The following is a 25,623-nucleotide window of genomic DNA, read 5'->3' as shown; positions in this document are numbered from 1 at the left end:
CTATAAACTGTATTGTATGTGGGTGAAAAGCTGATCAAGCATGAATGGATTACTATAAGCATTATGATGTTGTTACCGCATTTATTTAAAAATCCGCCATTTTAAAAAATCACTAGGCATTTTGTAAAATGACAGATTTTTAAGAATGACGGTAACAATTTTATAGGATAGTGAAGACTGTTTAAAAACTCGTCCATAGTGCACTTATAGATCGTAAAGACATCCGTGATGAAAGAATATTTGCTTCAAACTGTATTGTGTGAAAAACTAATCATGCATGAATGAATTGATCTAGAAGCCATGATATTACAGAGCTATAAAATAGGGTTTAAAAGACTCACGGATATTGCAGTTATAGACTATAGAGGCATCAGTGATGAGAAATCTTGCTGTTGATTGTATTAAGAGTGAAAAACTGATCAAGTACGAATGGATTACTACAGGAGTCGTGATATTATACGAGAGTAAAGAAAAGACTAGTTAAGACTCCGGCATATTGCAATTATAGGTCGTAAAGGCATCAGTGGTCAGGAATCTGGCTGTAAACTGTATTTGTATTTACATGAAAAACTGAGCAAGCATGAGTGGATTACAATAGGAGTCGCAATATTAACGACAATTGCGAAATTATGATGTAATAAGGAAGTAAAGTAAAAACTTTAACGACTCATCGATATTGCTGTTTGAGGTCAATACTGTAGATCCAATCACCAAAATCACCCGTATGCTTTATCTTTCGCTTAATTCGGCAATAAATAGAATTTCTACTATGGGTCACAAAAGTATCATTATAAGAAATTTGCAATAGACTTCATTGTACATGTGTGGTTAACTAAAACAGCATGAATGGATAGCACTGCGAGTTGTTATGATAGCGGAGTAAAGTAAAGATTTTCTTAAAGATGTACAAAGATATTGCTGTTACGGTCTAACTTACATATCTATATTATAGATTCATCCACCAAAAGCTTTGCACAAATAGGGTTGTACTATGGACCATAAAGGTATCAGCGATGAGAAATCGTGCTGCAGATTGTACTTATTTTATGTGTGTGAAAAGCCAATCGAGCGTGAATTGACTAATATAGAAGTCGTGGTATTATAGGGAGTAAAAACCAAGCTCTAAAAAGAGCTTAGTGATATTGCGCTTAGAAGCCATTACTGTAGATTTAGCCACTAAAATTATCCGCACGCGCTATCTTTCGTTAGATTTTTTGTATTCATTAAGTACGATGCTCTACTCTATTTCTGGCTGGAAATGAGAGTTACTTTATGGTGTTGCTACATTAATGTTTAGTCGATTTATATAAGGCAATATACAATTAGAATGGGCTCGATGACAATATTAAAAGTTAATTGCTTATGATACACCGCACTTGATCTTAATCGTAGATGATTCTTAGCGTATATTGACAGAATTGTATTTGTGATCAGATTTAGTAAGTAAACTCTGACTGCATATTTATAGCTTAACAATACAACCTACCAGCAATAAGATAATAAAGAAAGTAAATAAATTATGTACTGTGTCAGAAAAATTCGCATTATCGATCGGTATCATTTCTATTTATATCTGAAATTCACCGCATTCTATCTAAGTTTGTACTTTATTCTGCTGATTCCATAAATTACGATGTTTAAGAAAATCTTGAGATCTATAAAAATAATTAAAACTAGTTGATCAAATTTTGATGTATGTTAAGACTGATTATTATATTATGATGATATATCAATATCATATTACATCTCTGTAGTCTGGTCACTTCATATCTGTGATGAATTCAATAATTTTATTAAATTATTTCTAACTAGACGTGGCAAATGAATATGAGACTCACTATTATTAGGTGATAATGGAAATTATGTGCGAGTGTGAATGTATTAATGAACTGATGATAGATTATTTTAATGCCTGACTAACATTTAGTTATGATAGGCTAATGATGGCTATCTTGCAATGACATCGTCATGTAGCAACTATTTCTAAGAAATTAGATGAGCTAGTACGGGAAATTTCATAATTAATATGTATAGAAATCTTAGCTCAATTTTAGATGACTAGTATGAAGAGAAACATTTACTGGATTATGAGAGTTTATGAGTTGTTATTTTGAAATCGATATAAATAACGTAGATATATGAGATAGAAGATTAAGAAAAGGAAACAGATATAGAAGCAGTGATCTGTTACTGGTTGTCTATTTCCATTTTATCTAATACTTCGCAACCCTATTTACTGTATGTAATAAACACTACTATACTGGATTTCCAAGGAAGGTTATTTATTATGTAAAAAGAAGAAGGACAGTATTTTAGAAGAGAGCATTACAATCCGAATATTTATTATTATTTCCATAGTTTCAGAAAACGTCCGATACTTCTTTTATGCAAGCGCACATATCGAGACTGAATAATAATATCTGCTAACATCACCCTATCGGACATAAATATCATAATATTTCAATTTTACCATTATTTCCATTATTTTAAGAAGTTATGCTGATGTATACGAACTAGACCGGATGCGAAATCGGTCATTTTGCAAAATGTCTTCGTTCATATATATCGAGACTGAAGTGTAATATTTATTAAGGTCAGGGTGACAGTATGCTGTATGCAAAGGAGAACATGAGCTAAGTCTCGAAAATTGATAAAAAACAGTCTACCAGAACTATCAAATCATCAATGTAACTTCAATACGTATGCAGACTATTTATCATTCGTTCCAAATAGTTTAATGCCTATAGATGATAAATGACGCACAATGACAACTTTATATTACAAAGTAGCTTGATTTACTATGAATAAAATCTTATCTGTAGTAAAGTACGGAATCATCAAGACAATCAAATACCATTATCAAGAAATCCCTCTAACTATAATTCTGATAAATTTTAATTATATAAGAAGCAAATAATAGGTCAAATTTTAATCTTGCTTAATTTTTTTAAATATATTATATCGCTGTTCACCATCAGAAAGAATAAATGAGGACTGCTGAGGATTCCATTTTGTATGTTGCACAATAAAGTAAGGAAATGATATTTTGTGAATCAATTGAAGGGTATTCAATTCATAAATATAAATGTTAGAGTTATTAATATTAAACGTAAGAAATAAATTTTCCGATGACAGTTCCTCAAAGTTTAAAATCCGAGAATCAAATTCAAGATTTATGGCACGATTCTTGCAGCTTTTCCTTAAAATTCTATAATTCTGATCAAATACCTAGCATCGCATTAAATGAATAATTTATAACAGTTTAAACAGTCTTTTGAGCTATTTAATGTAATTGGTTAATAGTGTATTATTTTTACCGTTACGTGATCTCCTATTTCGAATATGAAGATGCAGAAAGAATACGGACTAGAAGAGTTGGTCTTTAATGCAGCATTCAAGAGTAGACAAAATGTCATTAGAATTTCTACATTGTCAGCATTTGAATTAAATATTTAAAAACTTTCATTAAAAGATTGGTGTTGTATGAGAAAACTGTAACTTACAAGAAATATTTTTGCATCCTCATCTTTCCATATTTCGTGTACTAAATCTTCTTTGATTTTCAATGACGAGCATTTAATCTTAAGAGAATCAATGCAGTATTTTCCAGGTAGATTTACTTTACATGCTAATCCTCTATCCCTATGATAATTAAATTCTTCTTTGTTCAGTATTTGTGCTTTGCTATTTCCTAGTTTATAAGACTTAAATCCAAACAAGCTGTTTAAGCAAGTTAAATTTCAAGATAGTTGAAGCGAATTGTCTTCATTGAAATACATCAGGCATTAGAAATAAAATTAAAAATCAGATAACAGAACAGTTTAACCTCAAACTTTTAAAATGAGTATTGGTTGTATTTCTAACTTAATTAAAGGAAATGTAAGAATATACATTGCTTTATTACCATAATGCAGTAATCATTCGAGTTTACTTTCTGTTGATTGGTAATAAGATAATTGTCATCAAAGTAGATAGGTCTAATTTGTGAGTATGCATATTTGTCTTCATAGATCGTCTTTGCACCATCACATAGGTTAATAGCTGCTACCAGGATGCCACAACTAACAGAGTGCTGAATAGATGATAATTTTATATTTGAAATAAAATATGCCTAAATGAGACTTGTTTAGAGCTAAGATTTGATTGCAGTCTTCTAAAGAGATAAAATTTTCCCTACCTTAACATTCATGACAAAAATTAAAGTGTTGTCTTTTTCTCGGTATTTCGATCCGGTAACAGTTACACAAGTAACTTCTGGTTCTGTATCATATCTTAGTAGTTCTTTGCACTTTTCGCTGTCTCTCATATTCAGAAGGTTAGGCTTCTGTTATTAAGTGATAAATATACAGGTAAAATAATTCATGAAAACTTCATAGTAAATTGATCTTGTATTGATAATTTATTACTAGATATAAATTTGTTTTGCAATGAATTATACTTCAATCAGGATTAATTATCATAAATTAGATAATAAGGTACAAGAAATTTCACATATTTTCATTAGCATCTGTAGATCTTATCTTTATATCATATCGAGAGGATTTATTGAACTGTTTATTGTAAGCCAGTTAGCATTCATTTCCATAAGAGTTCAATCAGGCTTACTTCTGCGATAGAAACATTCTTGTACTTCAATGAACGCTTGCAATCTTCTAAATAGGTGCGGATAACCACAGCAGACTGTAGGTTATTATAAGTAAAGCATCGATCATAAGGCTCGTCTAAAGAGTAACAAAATACTTTTGTTGATTGCTGGTCCTCCTTATAATTGTAAACCTGCAAATACCAATAATCTCTATATTAGATTGACATTCTACGGATCCTGCCATCAGTTACATAAACTCATTAGCTCACTTTTAATTCACTCTTGCCGTCTTTTTGAATTAACTGAATCATCAATGGATCATGATTTATGAATGCACAACATGTACTTAAGATTTCTTCGTCGAATTCCTGAATTATCTCTCTCTTTTCATTAAAATAAATTATTTCCTTATTTTTTATGGTTTGCCAACGTAGATTATTAGCTAATAATGCAGATATACAGCCGAGATAAGCAATTAATAATCGAAGTAAAAACAGTGCATGCTTTTAAGAAACATTAAAAAGTGTTACCTTTTAAATTATACTCATATATACAATATTCAAGATCATAATCATAAATAATTAAGCGGCTACTGTCAGGAATGTATTTTGTAAGTTTGTTTCCATTTGAAGGCTTTAACATTAAATAAGACTGGGGCTGTCCTGATAACATCCTGATTACAAGTTTCGATGCCTATAATAGGTATAGATATCATCACGCAAATTAGCCATTTGAGCAAATAAAATAAATAAATAATGCTAAAAATAAAATAAAAATAAAAATAAGTCATTTTAATCAAAAGATGATGTTAGCGTATCGATGTAAAATGTCAAAAATTAATTAACTTACTTTAGCATCATTGCGATCATCAATATCGATAGTAATAAACTGCTGATCATCAGATATAGAAATATCGTTAACTGGCATGGATTTTTTAAAAATTGGCTGAAAGCTGTTCATAAAATCTTCGATTAAATTTACAGTCTCGACACCATTATCTGGTACTTTGATCAGACCAATAATTTTGCTATATCCGAGAATTAAGACTGTACAATCGTTATCGATATAATTGACATTATGCAATGCACCGGCGTTATTAACATATCCGGAAGGTTTAAACAAGTTCTGTTGTTGTCTAACGATGTAGCTAGGAACTTCCATGGAACGCAATCTATGCCAAGTTTCAAAATTCCAAATCTTAAGGTATTATAGTCATAAAAGAAAATAAAGCTGCAGAGTAGAACATAAAATAGGTTTATATCGGAGCTTGAATATGGCCGCTTACCTGTATTTGGCATTCAAGAATAGTATTTAATTTTTCTGGTCTACCCATACAATCTACATAGTATTTTCTTCCCCATAATAGTATTTTACTTCCGTTTTGCATCCAGCGATAGGACTCTACTTTAAATGCAAAGGATATCTCCTTGCCAGTACATTGTATATGATTATCTTGAATTTTCCAAAGCTATTTTTCCAATATCATAGAATTAGTCAAAGTAAAACTACTACTATAACTTAAAGTGCTATTAAAAATTAAGTCATTTAATGCCTACCTTAATGTCTTTGTTTATATAGCATAGGCTAATAAAGTTACAGCTATTTAAGACATTAGGACAGAATTCCATGCTTTTAAAAGTTACATGATTCATTCTTTTTTTTCTTTTGTCCACAAAATATAATTCTTTCTTAAAATTAAGGTTATAAATCATCCATCTTTTGTTCTATAGATTGAAGAAATACTGGGTATTACAACTTCATGTATATACAGCATATGGGAAAGATCTATCTCGAGTGGTATAGATTTACTACTGCAGAATTAAGAACAGATTTTAACTAATTTTTATTTCTAATTCTATGAATCGACGAATTATTTTCAACTACAAGTAAATTTCATGTATAGAATATGATTACCTATAGGATGTAATGGAGTAATGCGTCAATAACTAATTAATGTCCGGTTCACTTTTGATGATTTATTGAAAATAGTGCAAATTATCTCATCTTTATTTACGTAAATGAAATTTAACTTCGCTTGTGAAAGGCTTTGCTATATTTGCAATATCACAAAAATGACAAAAAAGAAAAGCACATACTGCTCGGAAAGATGCCGGATAATTGGTATAGTATTCTACGGCTACAAGGCCACCATCTGCTGAGATTTTTACATTTCGAACCCATTGGAATGGAGGAGACAATTGATGGATAATGTGTAGCGTTTGATAGTCCATGATCTATTGAATGTTACATGCCTTCTTGAATTGTTTTACGGTAGCAATAATGTAAAGTATATACTGCTCATTTCTTACCTCGAGTTTACAATTCTGTTTCTGGTTATTGGCAATATTAATTATTCTTAAATTTCCAGATTGTGGATTAGAAAGAGATATATGCTTATTAGGAACTTTCCTATCCATTCGCTTCGTTGCTATCCATCTGTTTTCGATTCTGTTTTCTTCCATGGAACATCTAAAGACAGTCATTTATTGAATTAAAAAGTTTTTGTATAGAATTTAGATAAGCCGCAAGCTTGCTTTGCTACACGTAAATAAACTTGCATAATTATAATTCAATATATATTGTATCGATTAATATTACGTATGGATCCCCCAATCTTCAATGCAGAGATGTTTGATGTTTTCATTAGTTATTGCCATCTTCTACTTGCCTGCTAATGACTTTGGCGTACCAGAAAAATTTGTTAATGCAAAAGGTACGTAAGAATCTAAAATTAATGGTAAAAATTATACTGCAGCAAGACCATAATGTTCACTAACGGAACTTTAACATTATTAAATTGTTTCCTATATCTCATAATTTCATATAGGTGCATCACTTAATCATGTTATTATAGGTACATCACAAAATACTCGCGTCTATCATTTACTCTCTTAATTTCCATCAAGAACAGATTTATAGAAGAAACAATTATCGAAGATTTAAATCCAACATTCATTTTCTTAGCTAGAATCGTTATGCTACTGGTAAATTTCCATATGAGCCTAAGCCAGATAGCTCTTTCAATTCATTAAATCTCACATAATGGCCACATGAGTGTAGTAAATTGTAGCAAATGCTACTATATTGGTAACAATAAGAATATGTTTGACTGTATCATATAGGTCAATAGTAAAGATCGTGCTTGCATTAAAGCTTTCGATGGTAAAGGTAAAATAAGACTTACCTGCTTGATTGTAGACAGTCGAATGAAATGGTGATAAGGCGCTAAACTGGTGTATATTAACAAATTTTACGTGCTTGCCTGTCTTTGCAATACAGTGTGCACAAAATGAGGTTAAGTGTACAGTTTGCGTTACTTTTCTACCTATTGCTGTAGTTTTATACTTATTAGAAAAATGAAAATCAATTTCGCTCAAGCTTCAATTAGCTTTTCCATTGATCCATGACTACGGTTATATATTGCCGTAATATATGTTTATACTATTTTTGCTAAGTTGTAGATATAATTTAATTTAATGACCTTCTGGGGGGGGGGGAGTATTATGCTACAGGACAATACAATTATTTTCTTTAGGCATGTTTACTAAACAACATGGCTCTGGTCGGAAGCAATTTGATGGACTCCTCCGTCACGATTTTAAAATACAACAGGCAAGTAAGACGATTGGCTAGATACTACTTTTAATATTGTGTTTTTCTAATATGTTACTAATTGTAATTAGCAATCATTTTGTAAATGTTTACAAATAAATTCGGTCATCATTGAATGCATGATTAACTAGCATAAAAGTCATTACGCCTACAGCTGTTCTATATAGTATGCCTCTATCGTACTAGGTATCTTCCGGTAAGTTATGTTAACATGAACCCATTTGTATGGTAGTCTAAGCTATCAGTACTTAAAAGTAGAACTAATGCCGGAATCATTAATTATTAAACTTATTTCGACTCTATTCGAAGACGTTTATTTCTTCCTATTGAATTTGCAAGCTAAACCTTCATATTTTTTAGGCATAATTGATGAGTATTATTCTATACAAAAACGAATTATAATATCCTGAAGCTTAATTATCTAATTGTTTAGGCCTCTATTCTAATAATAATCATCTGATGCTTAGTGTATCTATATTGTTAATCTAATTTTTAATTTCTACATCATGCGATATCATTTCGGGTATTCTTCAGATGAAATTCAAATTTATCGTACAGGCTGAATTATTTCGATATCTAGTAATGCATACCTTTGATATACACAATCTTCCTATCGATATAAATATATGCGTTTAAGTATTCTTGGACTATGGATTTGATTTACTGAGGACTGATAGCGGTTAATAGGGTAAATGGCTTACTGCTACTCTACGGTAGAAAAAAAGTGTTTACAGATTGAATCAGCGAAGCCGCAATCAGCGGCTTCGATTTTGACATGCTAGTTACTAATGACGAGCATCCGTTGAGGTCAATTTCGTATCGTTATTCGCAAGATTTAGTACTTCAAATTGTCTTTTTATCATTTATGCTAATGGAAAAATCAATAAACTACCGAATCTGTAATAATAAGTACTCTGCATATGACCTGCTGTCAATATAGCTATCAAAACTGATATATTGTTTTCAATTCAATACTTCTCGCATTAAGTGACGAACATAGCGTTGTAATACTAGGCTATTCTCTTACTATTTGTCAGTTACATTCGAGAATTGTTACGCGAAAAAGTTTGCAAATATAACCAACAAGCATCATGTCTACGAGCCTACTGTCCAGTTAGTCCTCTCTGACCACATACAGTACGACCCTAAATACTGATGATCTCCGGTTGTTCTTCTTGGTTAAAAAAACTGCATATTTATAGTAAATCTATACATAATCATGAATTATATTCAATTATCGGTCATAGATAATACTGTTAAAACTAGGAAGTTATCTATAAAAGTACGAAAAAAGTCATTGATAACGATGTAATCAACAAATAACAAAGGCTGTTATTTAGCCAAAATAAGATAACCATGAGTAGATGAAAATCACTTCCTGACAGTATCACAACGAGTTTTAGTAGAAAATAGATTGCTTCCTCCTAAGTACACAAGCTGTTAAGGTAGTTTAAATTTCAATCGGAGTATGACCATTTTAGAAGCATTCCGAGCGGAGTATAAAATTGTGGGTATATTGCCTTAACGTTTGTTTGCTTCGTGTGCTGGATTTAATTCTTTCATGCTAGATTGCGAAGGGTTATCGTTAACTGATGAGGTACACTGCTAATATGTATACGCAAAAAACAGTTATTTAAAGCATAAAAAGGTCAAACTTGTATTCAATGTAAGTGAAAATGGACGAGTTTAAAAAAAATTATAGTGCGTTTGTCACTGTGAAGGCACAATATATAGTTTAACAATCCATTATAACAGATCTAATATTAGGTTGGTTGCATTCTAATTTCTACTCAAATCAAAGGATTATCCCGGATACTTTGGTTTGTGATACAGAATTTTTTTAAGCTATTTTTGCTAGCAAAAATTATGAGTTATTACTGTCTCTCAGTCTCTAACCATAAGCGTACGAGTACTACAACGATATGTATAATTGTTCTGATAATTTATCACTTTTATTGACAAACGCTTGAATTTTGTAAAATTGTTTCCCTTTTTGTTAGGTTATAACTCTTTCAATATATAATTTTCCACAAGATTCCAAAGCACAAATCATTGTAAATTGCCGTTAACAAAATAGTATTTATGCCGTCTATTTCTTTTACAGTTATTAGGTTTTACGGTAGTTACCTCTATCAAAGACTAATTTATTCATATAAAGAATGAAAAAACACATTATATATTGGTTTCAAGTTAGCTTCGATCATTAGTTTCATAATTCATTTTATAAATAGTTAGGACTTCAGATACAATTTTAAATACGCCTTTTTTTACGTGAAACTGAATTGATATTACTATCAGTAGATCTCGCTAGAGTTCGGAAAGCATCCGTGATTAAATGAGAATGATTCTTAAGCAGATTTTTGTAACCTTCAGTCTCGACTATTTCCAAGGCGTAGCTACATTAGAATAGAAAAATAATACTCTAAGCTATCATGATTTTTTATTATAAATTGAAATTGAGAAGAAATTAAGAGGTAAATTACCTATTAATAAATTTTAATATATTTTTCTTCAGTATTTCTGCATTATGCATGTCAGCAATGACCAGTACTTCGGCAGCATTATCAACAATTAAATTATTTGAAATAGAGTTTTCACATAGTGATTTCAGCCTTTGTAGGTCATACTTTAAAGTAGTCACCAAAAACAATATAAAAATTGTTTATAAATACGAATAATTTTGAACATGCTGCATTTTATAGCTATAATGATTACTTTATCTGCTGCTGCTAGCATTTCCAAGGCCAAATCGTCCATGCGAGATGGCTCTTTACCAGTGTAAATATATTTGATCATTTCTTCAAATACATCAGCTGCTATATCTGGAATATCTACTATCCCCTGAGTTAATAATTTTAAATTACAAAAATTCATTATTGTTATATTTTAGGCTTCTCTCTTGCTATATAAAATGACTAAATGTTAGTCATCACCATTACAACGTGCCTGATGCTGCTCCTCCATGGAATGTTTAAACATGGCATCAAATACTGCCGATCTAGCTATTGTAAATGATAAGCCATTGAACAGATCATTTTTTCATATTATTACCACCAATCATGTTGGAAATAATGAGTAAATCTCAAAAAAGATGATTCGCATATATTTATAAATTCTATGCCTAACTATGTTCTCTATAGTATTTAGCTAAAAGATTTAAATTTTCAGATTATACTACTCTCAATTAACTACGTAAATAGCGAGATGATAATGCTGTAAATTTATGGCGACATCTCGGTCAAAGGTTGGGTATTTTACCTGATAAGATCGCTTTATGAGCCTTTAAGTGATCCTTCCCGATGTTAAAAGTGACGTCGGCAAACTTTTTGGTTTTAAACAACTGATCCATATCTTGAGACAGTGTACAAGTAGGTACATTTGTTTCTTGCGCCGTAAATCGACCATCATGAGTGATCGGATCTGAGACAATATTGATCTAGAAAGAAAAATTAGGATTAAATCATCTGAGCTATCTTCACGATGATATAAATCAAGATTAAAGGCCTACTATGTTTAAATATCAATATCCTACTAGCAACATACCTCACAGCAGAGTGTTAGACGGTTATCTGTTAAAAATCCACTCGTTTTATCCATCAGCATATCGCGGCGCACAAATTTCTTAAATCCCCAATCTTTGCCTTGAATAAAACTGTAGGCACGTTGACTTTCTATTGGAAGTTTCATAAGACAAGTTTTAGGCCATAGATGATAGTTTCATACCGTAATTTAATAATAGTTCATTTTTGGTTGCTAGAAAAATATAATTGCAACATTCATTTCCCACTAGCAACTAATACTGGTCAATGTGATTTAACGGCTATGGAAACACTATAGGCAATAACTTATTCCGAAGTTGTAAAGATTAAAACGCTTTCAGCAAAATCTAAGATTATAAATATATCTAAAACGGCCGTATCTTGCTCGTAATAACTATTCGCCCAGCTAGCTAAAACCGAAAACTGCTGATATTAATCTGGAACTCGACAAGAATGTAAAATTGATGATAGATTTAATAAATTGCTGCTGGATTTGAGACAAAAAATTAAAATTTGTACCCACTAAAATCTTTGTATCGCCCACGTATGCCTATGGAATTATGATAAAAATTCTTCACATATTTGAGTTTTATCGTTCACAGTAATTGTATGGCATTGAGACATTGCCCCAAACAGACTTGTCTTTTGCTGATTCTGTTCGAGGAGGAATAGCTTACCCATCAATCGTTTTTCCATTTCATTAGAATCCAAGATGGAAAATTTAAATTTAGCGTTGACCTCCTTCTTATTGCAACTAAGCAATACCAAGTAAATCGATAAGTATTCTTTACAATCTTCATCCAGTCCTCTTGGGTTAATTTTCATACACCTACAAAGCAATAGGCAGCAGCCATGACAAGTAAAAACTATTAACGATATTCACTTTTAACATATTGCTAGTGTAGTTGGCAGAAATTATCATACATGAATTAGAGGTTGATTTTGATAGTCTAATTATTTTCCTTACCATTGTAGCTTATCAGAGCTAGCAGTTACAAAAGTTGAACTTTTTAAGAATTCTCCCGTCTTTAGCGGACAGTAAGTAAAGTTTTCTATTTTCCATACGTAAGTATAGCGATCTACTTTCATTTCCGTATAACACCATTTATCGATTTTCACTTTTCCAGCCATTTGTGGAATCATAATATTCATTTTATTAGTAGAAAGGCGCAATTTAGAAGGTGCCTACGACAAAACCAAATTGTTTTAGCTCTTTACAACACCAGAAGCAATACATGGATAAAATGTAAATTTAAAAGTAGCAGAAAAGTTACTATTTGTTATCAGGAACAAATTCGGTAATGAATCAAATCCTAGTCGTGATAAAATGGCAGTGTACGAATTGCAGCAGTAATTGCATTCGATCTAATCAATTGGTGCAATGATTTGCATACATGCAATTGCAAGTACTGCAATAAAAAATATATAATAAAGCGTTTAAATTGTAATAAAATACTGAATTCAAGGCTTGGATACGACTCTTGAAGATTATAATCCTAGGGGAGATAGTTTTATGATACTGTATATCAATGAGCCTACGACTATAAACAAAGTTGGAATTTTACAGTAAGTCTCCCTAGGTGCAGCAATACGGATAGCAATATGGCTGCTATCTACTACAGTTAAAATTGCAATTTAAAAGCAGAAAGTTGACATTTAAGGCTATAAATCATAATATTAATTAAGTCAATTTGCGTAACTTGCATAAATTAGGATGTCATTAGTATATGCCTATTAAAACCGTAACGAGAGATCGTCTTGTTTAACTGAGGTAGGATTTGCATAGTTAGTTAAACTCTTCTGATTTTATAATATATCATAGCACTGCTGATAAGCTACGTTGAAATGATAAAATTTCGGATGAAAATCACGGCTATTGATAGTTCTCTATATACGTGATCCCCATGAAAGTAAGGTTAGTAATATTAAGTAAAGCAGTATAGAAATGATAAAGGTTTTAAGAGTCTAGGCCAACAGTAATGATAATTAACGTTCAATTTTAATAAATTAATTATATCCTTTTCGCGTCTAATTATTCCATGATGATACTGTTCTGGATGAAGAACAGTTGTCATGAATAGGTAGACTAAGTGGCTACATTCTATTTATGATATAAATTATACAGTAGCACAGCATTTATTTTACACTCCAACAGCAGAATTAAGAATTCTTTTTGTTAGAGTATTGAAGGAAATGAAACATTTTACGAAATAGTCGTACACGTATCCTTCGATATCTGTTTCAGTGTTACGCATAGTTCCCTTTCAAATTCTTCTCAAATTTAAGTAAGAAGAAGTCTCAAAGATAAAACAAAGATTAAAGCACTATAGTTTTTAAGGCACTGTTATAATACTTAGATTTTTGAAACTATCTAGTAACGGACTCTTTTTAATCGACTGCAGACGGAAATCTTTAAGTGTAACAAGAGAAAGTAAGTATCCTCTGCAGCCTTAAATGGATGACATGACGATAGTGCTGATTTTCTCTCATAAATCAATCGTCCATCTCCTAATCTGTTCTCTATCCATCATTTCAATAACTTCATGATCAGCAATAAAAACAATGTGAGATATTGATAGCCTTTGTTAATTCTATTTTGAATGAACTTCTACGACTGCTGTAGCAGTATATTTATTCATGATACGATACTAGTACAAAAATCTTCACAAAATTGACACCAAATCCGTTGCACAAGGTGAAAACAACGGAAATTTAAATTAATTACCCTATATTCGATGGAAGAATGTCGCTTTTTAATTAATTTAATATTTACTTACCTCTATCTTGCAATTTGGAATTTGTGAATCAAGATCTTCACTCTGCCAGTGAAATCTTTCAAATCTGACGATTAGTCATTACAGAATACATGCTTTAATGGCATATTTACTAAGCAAAAAGTGGCACAAGTTATCATCAAAGGTAGGCCCTAGCTAACGCCTAACTTGTCTTACGATTGTACAGAAGCCGTCGCCAACAAAAATATATTACTTATTAGGTCAATGGCACGTTCTTTGCCACAATCAAGAGCTATTTATGGTATATCGCATAACGACAGTCTAGAATAGCAACTAACAATCCAATTAGATAATTAAAAGTATTCGGCTATAGCCATGGTCTATATTTAGTCATTAAATGCCAAGCAGCTAGAAAAGATGGCAAATTTAGTCAGGAAAATGGGTATGAAAAATTGGCTGAAAGCAGTCTTTTCGTTGTATGAGGTCAAAATTAATAACTAGTAGAGCGGCCCGAGTAAAAACTTACCAAATGACATTCGTAATCATCCGTAGAGAGACCGTTAGCTTGATAAAATTACGAACTGATACTACTAATAATCTTTAATAATATAATAATTAATCTTAAATGTGCAGAATTTGTCTGCAATTGCTTAATTGTATGCACGAAATGGTTATAATCAAGTCGTAATTTTAACTTTAATATTGCCACAAATTACCCCATAGGCTCTTTTTCCGATCCAAGTTAGGATAAATTCCCCCCTACTGTACTGCCAACGTATTTTTTATGTAATATTATAACTAAAAAAATGTAAGCATGTTCTTTTCATCATAAGAGCCGACCATTTATTTTTCGCATGTGAGATTGTTTTAAAATTCTTCTTATCTATGCAGATTAAGATTAGATATTGATACCATCTTTTAAGATGTTCACTTAGTAAATTTCTATCGGTAACATCATAAGAATGAAACATCATCTACCATCAGTCCCATGAGTGTTAGGCCACTCTACCGAGATTAAAAGTTAATTTTCAGGGCCAGTTCAGGTAAACTTTTGATATTACTTTTTCCATAAATAGCTTAAATTATGAGTAGCGCCGTTTATTGAAAGTAACGATGAGAAGATGACATTTGGCAGGAGATGTGAATAAATAATTTTAGTCAGCTTAGAACTATCAAATATGGCTAATATGTCATCTCTACCTTCAACAGGATTGTTACATTTGAATTAAGTGGAATCTTAAATTGATATCACTTACCGAATTTATAGTTCAATACCAAATATAGGTGATTAATGTGACTACATGATCCATACTCAGATTGTTTTCTGCTTTATTTTTAACTTTACCATACTAGTTAAGAATGCATAAAATCGAGAAATGATGAAAGCAAACTGCTGCAGATTTCATCGATAGCATTTAAGATGCATAATTTAACAATCGGTTAATGCTGCCATGGAAAGCACGTTATGCTCCCTTAAATAACCCATAGGGTTTCAGCTTTAGAATCTTGTCACCGTAGCGCTAGGCTCAGGCTTTAACTTTAGCATAATAATTAAGAATGCAATAAAATCGAGAAAGATCCCTTTGTGTTGGTAAGTACTAAAATTCTATAGATTATATTAGCAATTTAATAGCAGTATCGAATAATTACTACAATAATAATTGAAGCACAGTAAACGCAAATAAAGCCAAGATTTTGGAGAATATTACTGTTTAGAATATAGTAAATGTGTGTCAATAATCTCGTGATCTAATGAATAAAGTATTAAGATGACTGAGATCAAGGATGATTAGAGAATTGGGCTAGTAAGTTTAAATTACTTCACTTACAGATTATTATGGTAGAATATATGTAAAACTGCTCAATATTTCTAAGCTTGTTTTATATCTGTTTATTTCCCCTTGATAAAAAATACAACAAGCTGAATATATAATACATTACAGAACCTTTATGCCATGGCCTACCTGTAGACCTAGTGCTGAGGATTTGTCTTTGATATTGTTGAACTTATATAAAAATTTATAATATGAAAATTACTGTGCATATAGTAATTTATTGAATCAGTTGAATATAAGTTTTGCATTAAATGTGTTTATTGCTAGACTATTAGGAAATGAAAATTTTTTGAACATGGGTGTAATAATTGTTGAACGCTTAAACCATGTGCAGCCTTTTAAATCTCTCATAGCCAGACAGTAAACTGTAAGTACGTTCTATTTCAACTTAAGTGGTTCGTATTATGTAGAAATCGAATTCCAGATCATTGATCTGAAATGAACATCTAAAAATTACATTTCAATTGGCCTATTTAATTTTAAATATTAAAGAAATTTTTACCACTATGCTACGTTACGGAAGGAACGATATAAATATAGCTAGAGCGTTAATGATTTTTGATATGGGAAGTAATCAATATCATGCATGCTTGCTGGCCTTTTAAATTTTTATATTTTTGATTGTTTGGCATACATGTTTTGAATTCTGAATTTATTTTACAGTTTAAGAATTTATTTTTTATATAATTTTTGTAACGCCAATAAATCCTGCTAAATACGACTTTGTTTTTTTAACTTTTTTTAATTTGATAAGAAAGTGTCAAAGGATTATTGGTGAAACTAAGCTTTGATATATTTTCATTTCAAATCATTCCTAAAAATTTTGATCTAATAGTATTTTTTAATGAACTTAAGGGCGATGGAATACAACAATACGTAATATCATCATTAGGAAATTTAAATCTTGATGTAACTATTGATTTCTTGGCAAATGTTAAATATTTGTAATGGGACTCCTTCTATTTATCATCAAATATGAATAGTATCTGAGATTTCCTAGAATTAACCGATGTAAAAGTAAAGTAGATATATATGTTATTGGTACTGAATTTTGAATAATTATTACTAACGAATCAGATAAAAAAATAACGAAATAATATCTTAAATTCTGTAAAAAAGACTGTAATAGGGCAAAAGAGATTTATTGCAAATGATCGTTTGCAATATTGTGTACCTATACAGTAACATAATTAATTTTACTTCAGCTTTGAGGATTATTTCCAATTAGCTTTCCTACACAAAGCACTTAAAAACAGCACATCATCGCTACTCTATCTAGCAACGTAATTAATATTTGTAGCGTTATCTCTTCCTTAGTACATTTTCACAAATTCTAAAGAGCCTAAACATTTGATATCTAAATTCTTGTTTATAGCATTTGATTTCATCACCTTATGCTACCGATTTTGTATGATGGTAACCTCGACCATTGAATTAAATTTTACAGTGACCTATAATTATTGGTACAACCTTATATTTATCGTAGACTGTTGTAAATTTACAAGCTCAACAATATGAATAATTGAATACCTCTTAACCAAATGCAATATTTACTTCATCTAGATAATGGCAATACTTCTGTCGAGGAAATTGCGTCTAATCAAACTAACGACTTAGCATCAATCTTTTATCTTGATCTTATCTTTAAATTGTGTCTAATATCAATATCGTCAAATTTCTATGAAATTATACTATATTTGTAAGACATGCAATCAGATAATATTAGATTCTTGTGATCGAAATCCTGATATATTAACAAATGTTATTCAAACCAACAAGCTAAGTGTTCATACCTTGTTATAAAATTACTGGGAAAAATAACTTTATTGATTTTCGCCTTGATGCATCAAAATATATATAATTTCTCGATATCGATAGTAAACTGGAACTTTGGCAAAAGTAATAGTTACGAAAAATTACTTTTATTAATGGAATTGATTCCGTATGATCTCTATAAAATATGTATTGATATTATCAAGGTGAATCAAAAATTTTAGTAATTACTTTACTGTTCATTTAAAATCCGGAATTTCTCTTTCATCGAACATTTTGCAGTAAATTAGCTACGGACACTATTCTAACACGATACGATATGAGCACTTGCTGCATACAAAATTCTATATTAAACTGGTCGAAGAGTGTCTAGAAATTAATAACTATTTTATTGCCCATTCTTATCAATCTATAATGATCTCAACAAGGCAATTTCTATTCTTTGCCTAATAATCGTTTCAATTTTTTTATTACTATGAACAATGACTACTTGAGTTGATGTTGCTTTGAGCAGTAATCATTAGAGCTCAAGTAACGCTAATGTAAGAAAAAGATTGACTATAATTGCGTATTATAATTCTAAATTACATTGATCATTCGTAATTATACAGCTTTATTGAAGCATGCAACTCTAAACACATCGAAGTTATAGTTTTAATGAATCGTTAGTTTAGAATCTGCTTTATTACGATTACTCCTAGAACGCCGAAATCAGAAGAGGTATTGCAAGCGCTATGATTGCTTTGCTTAACTATAACATGATTTTCTATCTTATCATAAGTGAAAACACTGATAATATCAGGAAATTAATGATAAAATCTAGTAATCCAATGGCATGAAAGCCGCAAGGAGGACAAAATCTCTTTACACTGCTCTTTTATTTCAAGAACAGTAAGTTTAAATGGCTATAAAAAATAAATGGATAAGGTAGCTGGATGTGCGAATTTACTACAATACGGATCTTTATTCAAGATTATGTAAACTAGCTTCTGATCATCAAAAGCAATCTTAAGCAGTTTTTAACGGAAAGTTTTGCTATCGTTATCAAGAATACATTTAACTTATGTTTCTATAATATCGCCGTCATTTGGTAGAGTTAACATTTATATGTACGAATTAGCCTGTAGATTAGACATAGCAGATTTACTTTCGCTGATTTTGCTCGATGAATGACTTACGTGATAGAATTTCAATTATATTCTTAAACTGCTTTAAGTTTACAGATTTTGCACAAGATCCCCAACTTTGGCACCAGACCAGTGGATTCTATAATGCAGGAAAAATAGTAATATGATTACTATAAAGGAAACATTATTCAAAACGCGGTGTCCAGCTATATATTGAAGTAATAATGAAGCTTGGGGATTTTTTATCATAAAATACAGACGGCGTTCAAAACTAAATTATACATTAGCTTAAATTTTGAATATTTATTACATACAACGATTTTGTTTACAGCAGCTACTATCCGTGGAAAATACTTCTTTACATAAGGAATGCACTAAAACGATTTAAAATAGCGTTGTCATCATAGGAAAATATTCTAAAACGGATCTAAATCCCAATCAAGCAATTTAATATTCTATTTACAAAGATTCGCTCCGGAAGTTCGAGGGTAGAGCAGAAATCGGTAAAAAATTTCTGAACTTCTTCCTGATATATAAAGCAATTACGATATATTTATTTTACTTTCCTTAACTGTTACGAAATGCACTCGACATTTCGTACATTTAAAATACACTTTTAAAACTTTAATCATTACCAATGCTGCACTACGTGATAAAAGATACTGTTTTTATGATAAATATTCAGTCATTAATGAAGATAATTACAACATTTCGAGATACTCTAGAATAAATCAGACTAAATAAAATTATCTCAAAATGAAGCTATGAAATATATGCAAGTTACAAGCTCACTATCTATTAAATGATCACATAACAGCGTAATAATAACTTTATCAGTACATTTTTTGATAAAAAAGCATTTTATTTCGTGTATTACTAATCAAGAATTATAGTAAATAAATTATTTTTTGGTCCAGTAACTATGTACCCTTGTCGATGTTTTGTTTAGGTACGAGATTGCATTTTGGATTGAGTGGATACACTTTTCACAAGACGGACTTCTTCCTCCCTTGTCGGCCATAACGGCTTCAGTATATTCAATTCCGTACAAAATGGATATTAAACTTCAGATAGAACCACATTTATCAACATTGTAGACATTTAAATGGGATATATTTGCTAGAGCATACGATATGCATTATAGACTATTATTTTCTAAATTTGTGTAGCACGGTCTACAAGTGTAGTACACTGGAGTATAGAATTAATCAAATAGATGTTGAGACAAAGTAATTAATAATAAATCAAACTTGTAGATTTGTCATAATTTATTTATTTATGATTAAAAGTTACCAACGAGTAATTGAACACAAAACTACATTAATGTCGCTAAGCTACCTAACGAGCAGCGAGATCAAATCGAATCAACAACTTTACGCTAGCTCTCTCTCTCTAGCTTTTAGGCATTCATGTTCGAGTGTCGATTACTAATTTAAGACCATCACACTATATAAAGAATCCTATCTAAATCTGGATGATTAATATTAACGTTATCCATTACATCAGCAATAAATATCATGCATGAACATAACAATTTCATTCAATTTTACGTTCACTAGACTTAAATGCGATAATACGTTATAGTAATTTATGTCAATTATATTCATAAAAGTTCTAAGAAAACATTCAGTGAAACACTTTGAGTTAAAAATTGGACTTTTAAATTTATATAATTTCCTGTACAACGGAAAAGGAACTGGTTTTGCTTTAGAGATAGAAATTTAACGGGCCTTAAATTTACCTGACAAGAAAATAGTTAATAGGAGAGTCAAAATGATCGATTTCATCATTTTTTAAATCGTTCCCAACTTGGATCTTCCGTGAACCAAAAGAAAAAATGTCAGAATAGACTCTTATTTGCTCTTCTTATAGGTTCCTAGTGCCTCTTTACTCGTAATGTATTCATATTGCTTTCAACAGCATTTAATGAATATATAAAATAAATACAATCCTATACTCTAATTAAAATCGATTACACTAACAAAGAAACCTTAGTAAAACTAATATTCACTTATTTTACTACTTACCCTATTCATAATTTTCGCGGGATAAATGGCTGCTGATTCCTTACAAATCAAGCAAAGCGACTTTAATGCTCATTCAAATTAAAAACAAAAGCTTTACTTAACGCTAGGGTTGTTATTTGTATGTGGCATTATTTCCTTTTTACAGTGAAACCAAAAATCAACAGTCTATTTCCCTAAAAATAGTTGAATTAATAAAAGTGTTCAATAGAAGCAAGCCCATTTGTTTACTATCAATGCTGGTAATTCGGCGAGCTACTTTCGGCAAGCTACTACTTAAAAGATAGAAAGAAATGGCAAAAATTCGAATAATATTTTGGATGTCTTATCCCTTACTTGTAATCATAGATGAATTTTCATCAATTCATGCTGTTACTTCAGTGCAGTATCTAATGACTTAAGTAACGGCTCCAGCAAATTTGGCTAATCAAGTAATTGATTTAATAGGCAAATTATTGAAATATTTTATCTTTAGTTAAGAAATTGATTTAATTTAGATTAATCAAGAAGGCTTTCTCAACTTTACACATTCTGGTTGACTCAATTAATTGATAGCGATAACATAATTACTGAAAATGCAATGATAGATACCATATACTTTACTACCTAGCTGCAGAACGTAATCAACGGTAACAAAGTACGGGAATGGCTTTGCAGAAATTAATAAAGAGGCCATGAACCCTATAGTAGATTGTTCAATGTTCTACTGTATTTGTGAAGATGTCTACTTTGAGAAATCGCGGAAACTGATAGTAGAATTGTGATTGAGAAACAGCAATTAATAGAATAAAGGCAGTTAAGAACCATGGATTGCAGTTTGCAATTCGTTTGGGCATTTACTTTTTCGTTCGGGTATAATGTTGCATCATTTTACTTTTCTAATACGTTTAAATAAGTCTTTAAGAATTCAGTATAGATTTTTGAAGAGCATTTCTTTGCAGAATAAGGCAGAGAAACTCAGGTATCTTTGCGGCGGTGAAATTGAACATTTATAAAGAATCAGGACGATTTTAAAAAATTAGATGCTTAATGCATTCCTCGCGTTCCTGGTAGGGACTGAATCACTTAAGAGTCTGCCATTAATGTAGATTCTAACGATAAAACTAAGCAAGGTAGTGGCTAAAGTGAAGGATTACTCAATAGCAGGTCAAGAGGTGATATTTTTGTAATAAAGTACGATTTCCATCCCTACTATGAAACGGTAACTAAGTAAATGACTCTCAATGTTAGCTGATAAAAAACGATTTACGACTTAAAATTATCGTTGAATATTATAGCAGTAAAACTTAAACCAAATAAAGTACTCATAGCTAGATCTCGAACTCCCTCCTACATTTTCACTTAAAGCTACGGCTATCGTCTCCAAAATTATTCACTACTAGCACTTAATTATTCTAACGCCTAAATGTAGTTTCGTCGACCATGCTGGTCCATTCCGGGTCAGGTCTAGCGCCGCCATCTTATTCATGATTATGTTATTTATAATTATCAGGATCTCACCTCTAGAACCTATTTTTCTACAGCCTTGTACAGTATAACGTAGGTATGTTGCATAATTAAGTACCTTAGCCTCCTGCGGCACTTTGTTGAAGTTAAATTTGCATAGTCAGATACAAGTATCAAACTGGAAATTTTCACTTGACAAATATTATAAGATATTATACAATAAAGTTACTAGCAACAGCAGCAATCGCTTAGGTTGCTGTTTTTAGTGGGTAGTAATTGTGATTATCGGATGACTAATGCATAGGACTATGAAATAAGGAAAACATTTTCTTTTAGCAGTCTAACTTATGATTTACTGAAATTTTTAATTGCTAAAGCCACCTTAATACCAACAATAACAACTTTTATTAAGCTTATTAAGTCGCCATAAATGTCTTCTGGTGCGTATACTGAATGGTGTTAAAGAAAGAATATGCTATTCGCAGTATCATATTCCTTTCTTGAATGTAAGCTATATTTCATAAATACAACTGAAATATAACAAAACTAATCCTTTACTATCAAATTTAGAGTGAATTAGTTATATTGAACGCTTATACAGTAAAAAATTGTTATTATAGTAGCTTTAATTTTCGATTAGCTTTCTTATTTACCAAGATAAACTTGAAAAACTATCTTCTCACAATCATAAATAAATCTAGGTATATCGACAAACTATTCTATGGAGGTTAATTTTGTCACATTGCTTGTAAAGTAAATTAGTTTCAGGGAGCTATTTTTAATTTCTGGTTTAGCTACGCTGTAGTCTATTATGCCATCTTTTATTTTCTATGTAGAATTATTTATTTCTCGACCTCATTTATATACGTACATGCTAGCGAATAATATTATGTCATCCTTTATATCAGTGAAAGAACTAACGCTGCACTTGTAATTGTTTTAAAAAAATATAGTCAATTTACTGCCACTATATTTATAATTTTATAAATTTACGTGTGCATTAAACAGGCTTTTTCTTACTACTGATTAAGGGGATTACAGAGCAAAGTCTCTTTAATCGCTTACTTCAGCATGTACTTTTCTCGTTGATACTAAATTAATTGCTGTTTACGATATTTATCAGTCAGTTTATTACAGTGACTTTTCAGATATTTATTTAATATAATTATGAAGAACCCATTCAAGAGAGAATAACAATGTATCGTACTTGCGATGCAGACCTGAAATAGTTTCATAATTACTAGTAATTGATCTTAAATATCTTATAAATGCTATACCATTCGTATCTCTAGAGGTAGAATTTCCTATGAGATAAATTCTATTCACTAACGTCCACGATATTATCTTCATTCCAACAGTTTAAATACTATTTTTAGACCATGTCTACTATTTTTTTTCAAATGTTCTGGTAATTGACCGAACATGTAAGTTATAGTATACCTTCAAACTGCACGTTCTAATTCTGGATTGTTATTATAATACCGATTCTTTTAATAAAGTGTGTTTAAAACAACTAGAAAGACTTTATTGATTGTCTAAGCTTTTATTTTGTACGGTAGGACTCAGTAAGACTATCATGTTGAATTTTCCAAATAAAATTGAGACAAAGAAATATGTATTATTGCAGTCATCTCTAAATTGCAAAATTGGAATTTTTATTCATTAAAATGCCTTAAGTAATCAAATGACGAATAAGGAACAAAATGAATTAGAAAGAATGTGATTATTTATGTATCAATCCAATTTTATGATTGATGTAAATGCTCTTTTCTACTTTTTTGTATTGCAAGCACTGCTAAAATTCACCCACTGTAAAGAACTTAGTAAAGTAGCGACACAATTTTCTGCAACACCTAATTTCAATTCGTGATCTTAAACTCCTAATTGCTAATATTAGTCATAGTTAAACTATTACTTCAGTTATTTGCAACAATACTATATTACTCGAATTCGCATATGATATCATAGAAAGAAAAGCTGGTGAATATGATATCATAGAAAGAAAAGTTAGTGAATATGCTTGCAATCTAGATTATAGACTAGATAAAATGAATTTAATTGCGATCGTTTCCGATTAATGATGGGTCATGAGACATAATTTCTATTAAATTCTGCACCATTTTTAAGTTTGAACTTCTGGCACAACTTCCCCAATTCTGGCACCAAACGAGCGGATTCTGACAAGAATATTAAAACAGAACATTAATATTCTCCTTATCGTAGGCTATATTAGAATTCTCGTATTTGCACGGTTAAACTTTTTGATTTATGACTACTGACTATGCTATGCTAAAGGGCCAAAAGCGAAATGTAGATGTTTAGTAAAGATAGAGCTAGAAGAGATTCATTAAGTGATTTTATTATATCCAGTAAAATTGAAGATATTCTTCACTTACCAAGGAATCACTGATGGTCGTAATTACCTTTGAAAAATATTTTATTACGTATTTATCGCACTGAAAATCAGAAACATTGTAAGCAATAAAATAAGGCATCATGCATCTAAATAATTGAAAATTGCATAAAATCGTTCAATTGATACATTTTGTGCTATTATGTAATGAATACATTTTCTTAAGTTCGCTATTATTAACTCATATTTTGAGTTATTTAACATTGAGCATATCTCTGATGTGGCACATATACGAGTACTTCTTACTACTATTACAAATTCAACACATATTGCCACCGTAAATTAGCTGCAATCATCACATATCAATACCAATCGTTTATAAGGTCCCGATGTAGAGCAAAAATTGGTCAAAAATTTCTTGATACTGCTCTGAAAGTATAAACAGTAAATAATTTACAGAAGATTTCGCTAGCTCTATCATTTTATACGGTACTTAATAGTTGACTTAGATAATTGCAATTAGCTTAAAATAATAGTATCTGCCACAATAAGTTCTAAAAAAAATTAAAATCATAATATCGAAGACACATTAAT

The 25,623-nt window shown here is 30.8% G+C and overlaps 3 protein-coding genes across 3 annotated transcripts; 1 reads left to right on the top strand and 2 right to left on the bottom strand.

The window, feature by feature from the left end:
* Positions 1–2,928: 2,928 nt before the first annotated feature.
* TRIADDRAFT_60817 (uncharacterized protein) lies at positions 2,929–7,002 on the bottom strand (the record flags this gene model as incomplete). Its single annotated transcript, XM_002116770.1, has 12 exons — positions 2,929–3,228; positions 3,504–3,704; positions 3,905–4,072; positions 4,178–4,324; positions 4,606–4,776; positions 4,855–5,027; positions 5,116–5,278; positions 5,435–5,782; positions 5,871–6,053; positions 6,142–6,309; positions 6,682–6,819; positions 6,895–7,002. 12 exons carry the CDS (start codon positions 7,000–7,002, stop codon positions 2,929–2,931), a joined length of 2,268 nt encoding a protein of 755 aa, XP_002116806.1.
* Positions 7,003–7,204: 202 nt separating this feature from the next.
* Positions 7,205–8,218, top strand: TRIADDRAFT_60816 (uncharacterized protein; the record flags this gene model as incomplete). Its single annotated transcript, XM_002116825.1, has 4 exons — positions 7,205–7,302; positions 7,440–7,569; positions 7,708–7,753; positions 8,121–8,218. The coding sequence occupies 4 exons, from the start codon at positions 7,205–7,207 to the stop codon at positions 8,216–8,218; spliced, it is 372 nt and encodes a 123-aa protein (XP_002116861.1).
* Positions 8,219–10,448: 2,230 nt separating this feature from the next.
* On the bottom strand, positions 10,449–12,879 carry TRIADDRAFT_31476 (uncharacterized protein; the record flags this gene model as incomplete). The annotated part of the gene is made up of 8 exons (XM_002116769.1): positions 10,449–10,593; positions 10,681–10,823; positions 10,913–11,031; positions 11,137–11,199; positions 11,456–11,633; positions 11,741–11,868; positions 12,414–12,565; positions 12,704–12,879. The coding sequence occupies 8 exons, from the start codon at positions 12,877–12,879 to the stop codon at positions 10,449–10,451; spliced, it is 1,104 nt and encodes a 367-aa protein (XP_002116805.1).
* Between the last annotated feature and the right edge of the window lie 12,744 nt (positions 12,880–25,623).

Source organism: Trichoplax adhaerens, genomic scaffold, assembly GCF_000150275.1.
Source record: "Trichoplax adhaerens TRIADscaffold_18 genomic scaffold, whole genome shotgun sequence".
Lineage (NCBI taxonomy): Eukaryota > Metazoa > Placozoa > Uniplacotomia > Trichoplacea > Trichoplacidae > Trichoplax > Trichoplax adhaerens.
The sequence above is the reverse complement of the archived record's forward strand: the minus strand, read 5'-3'. Positions and strand labels throughout refer to the sequence as shown.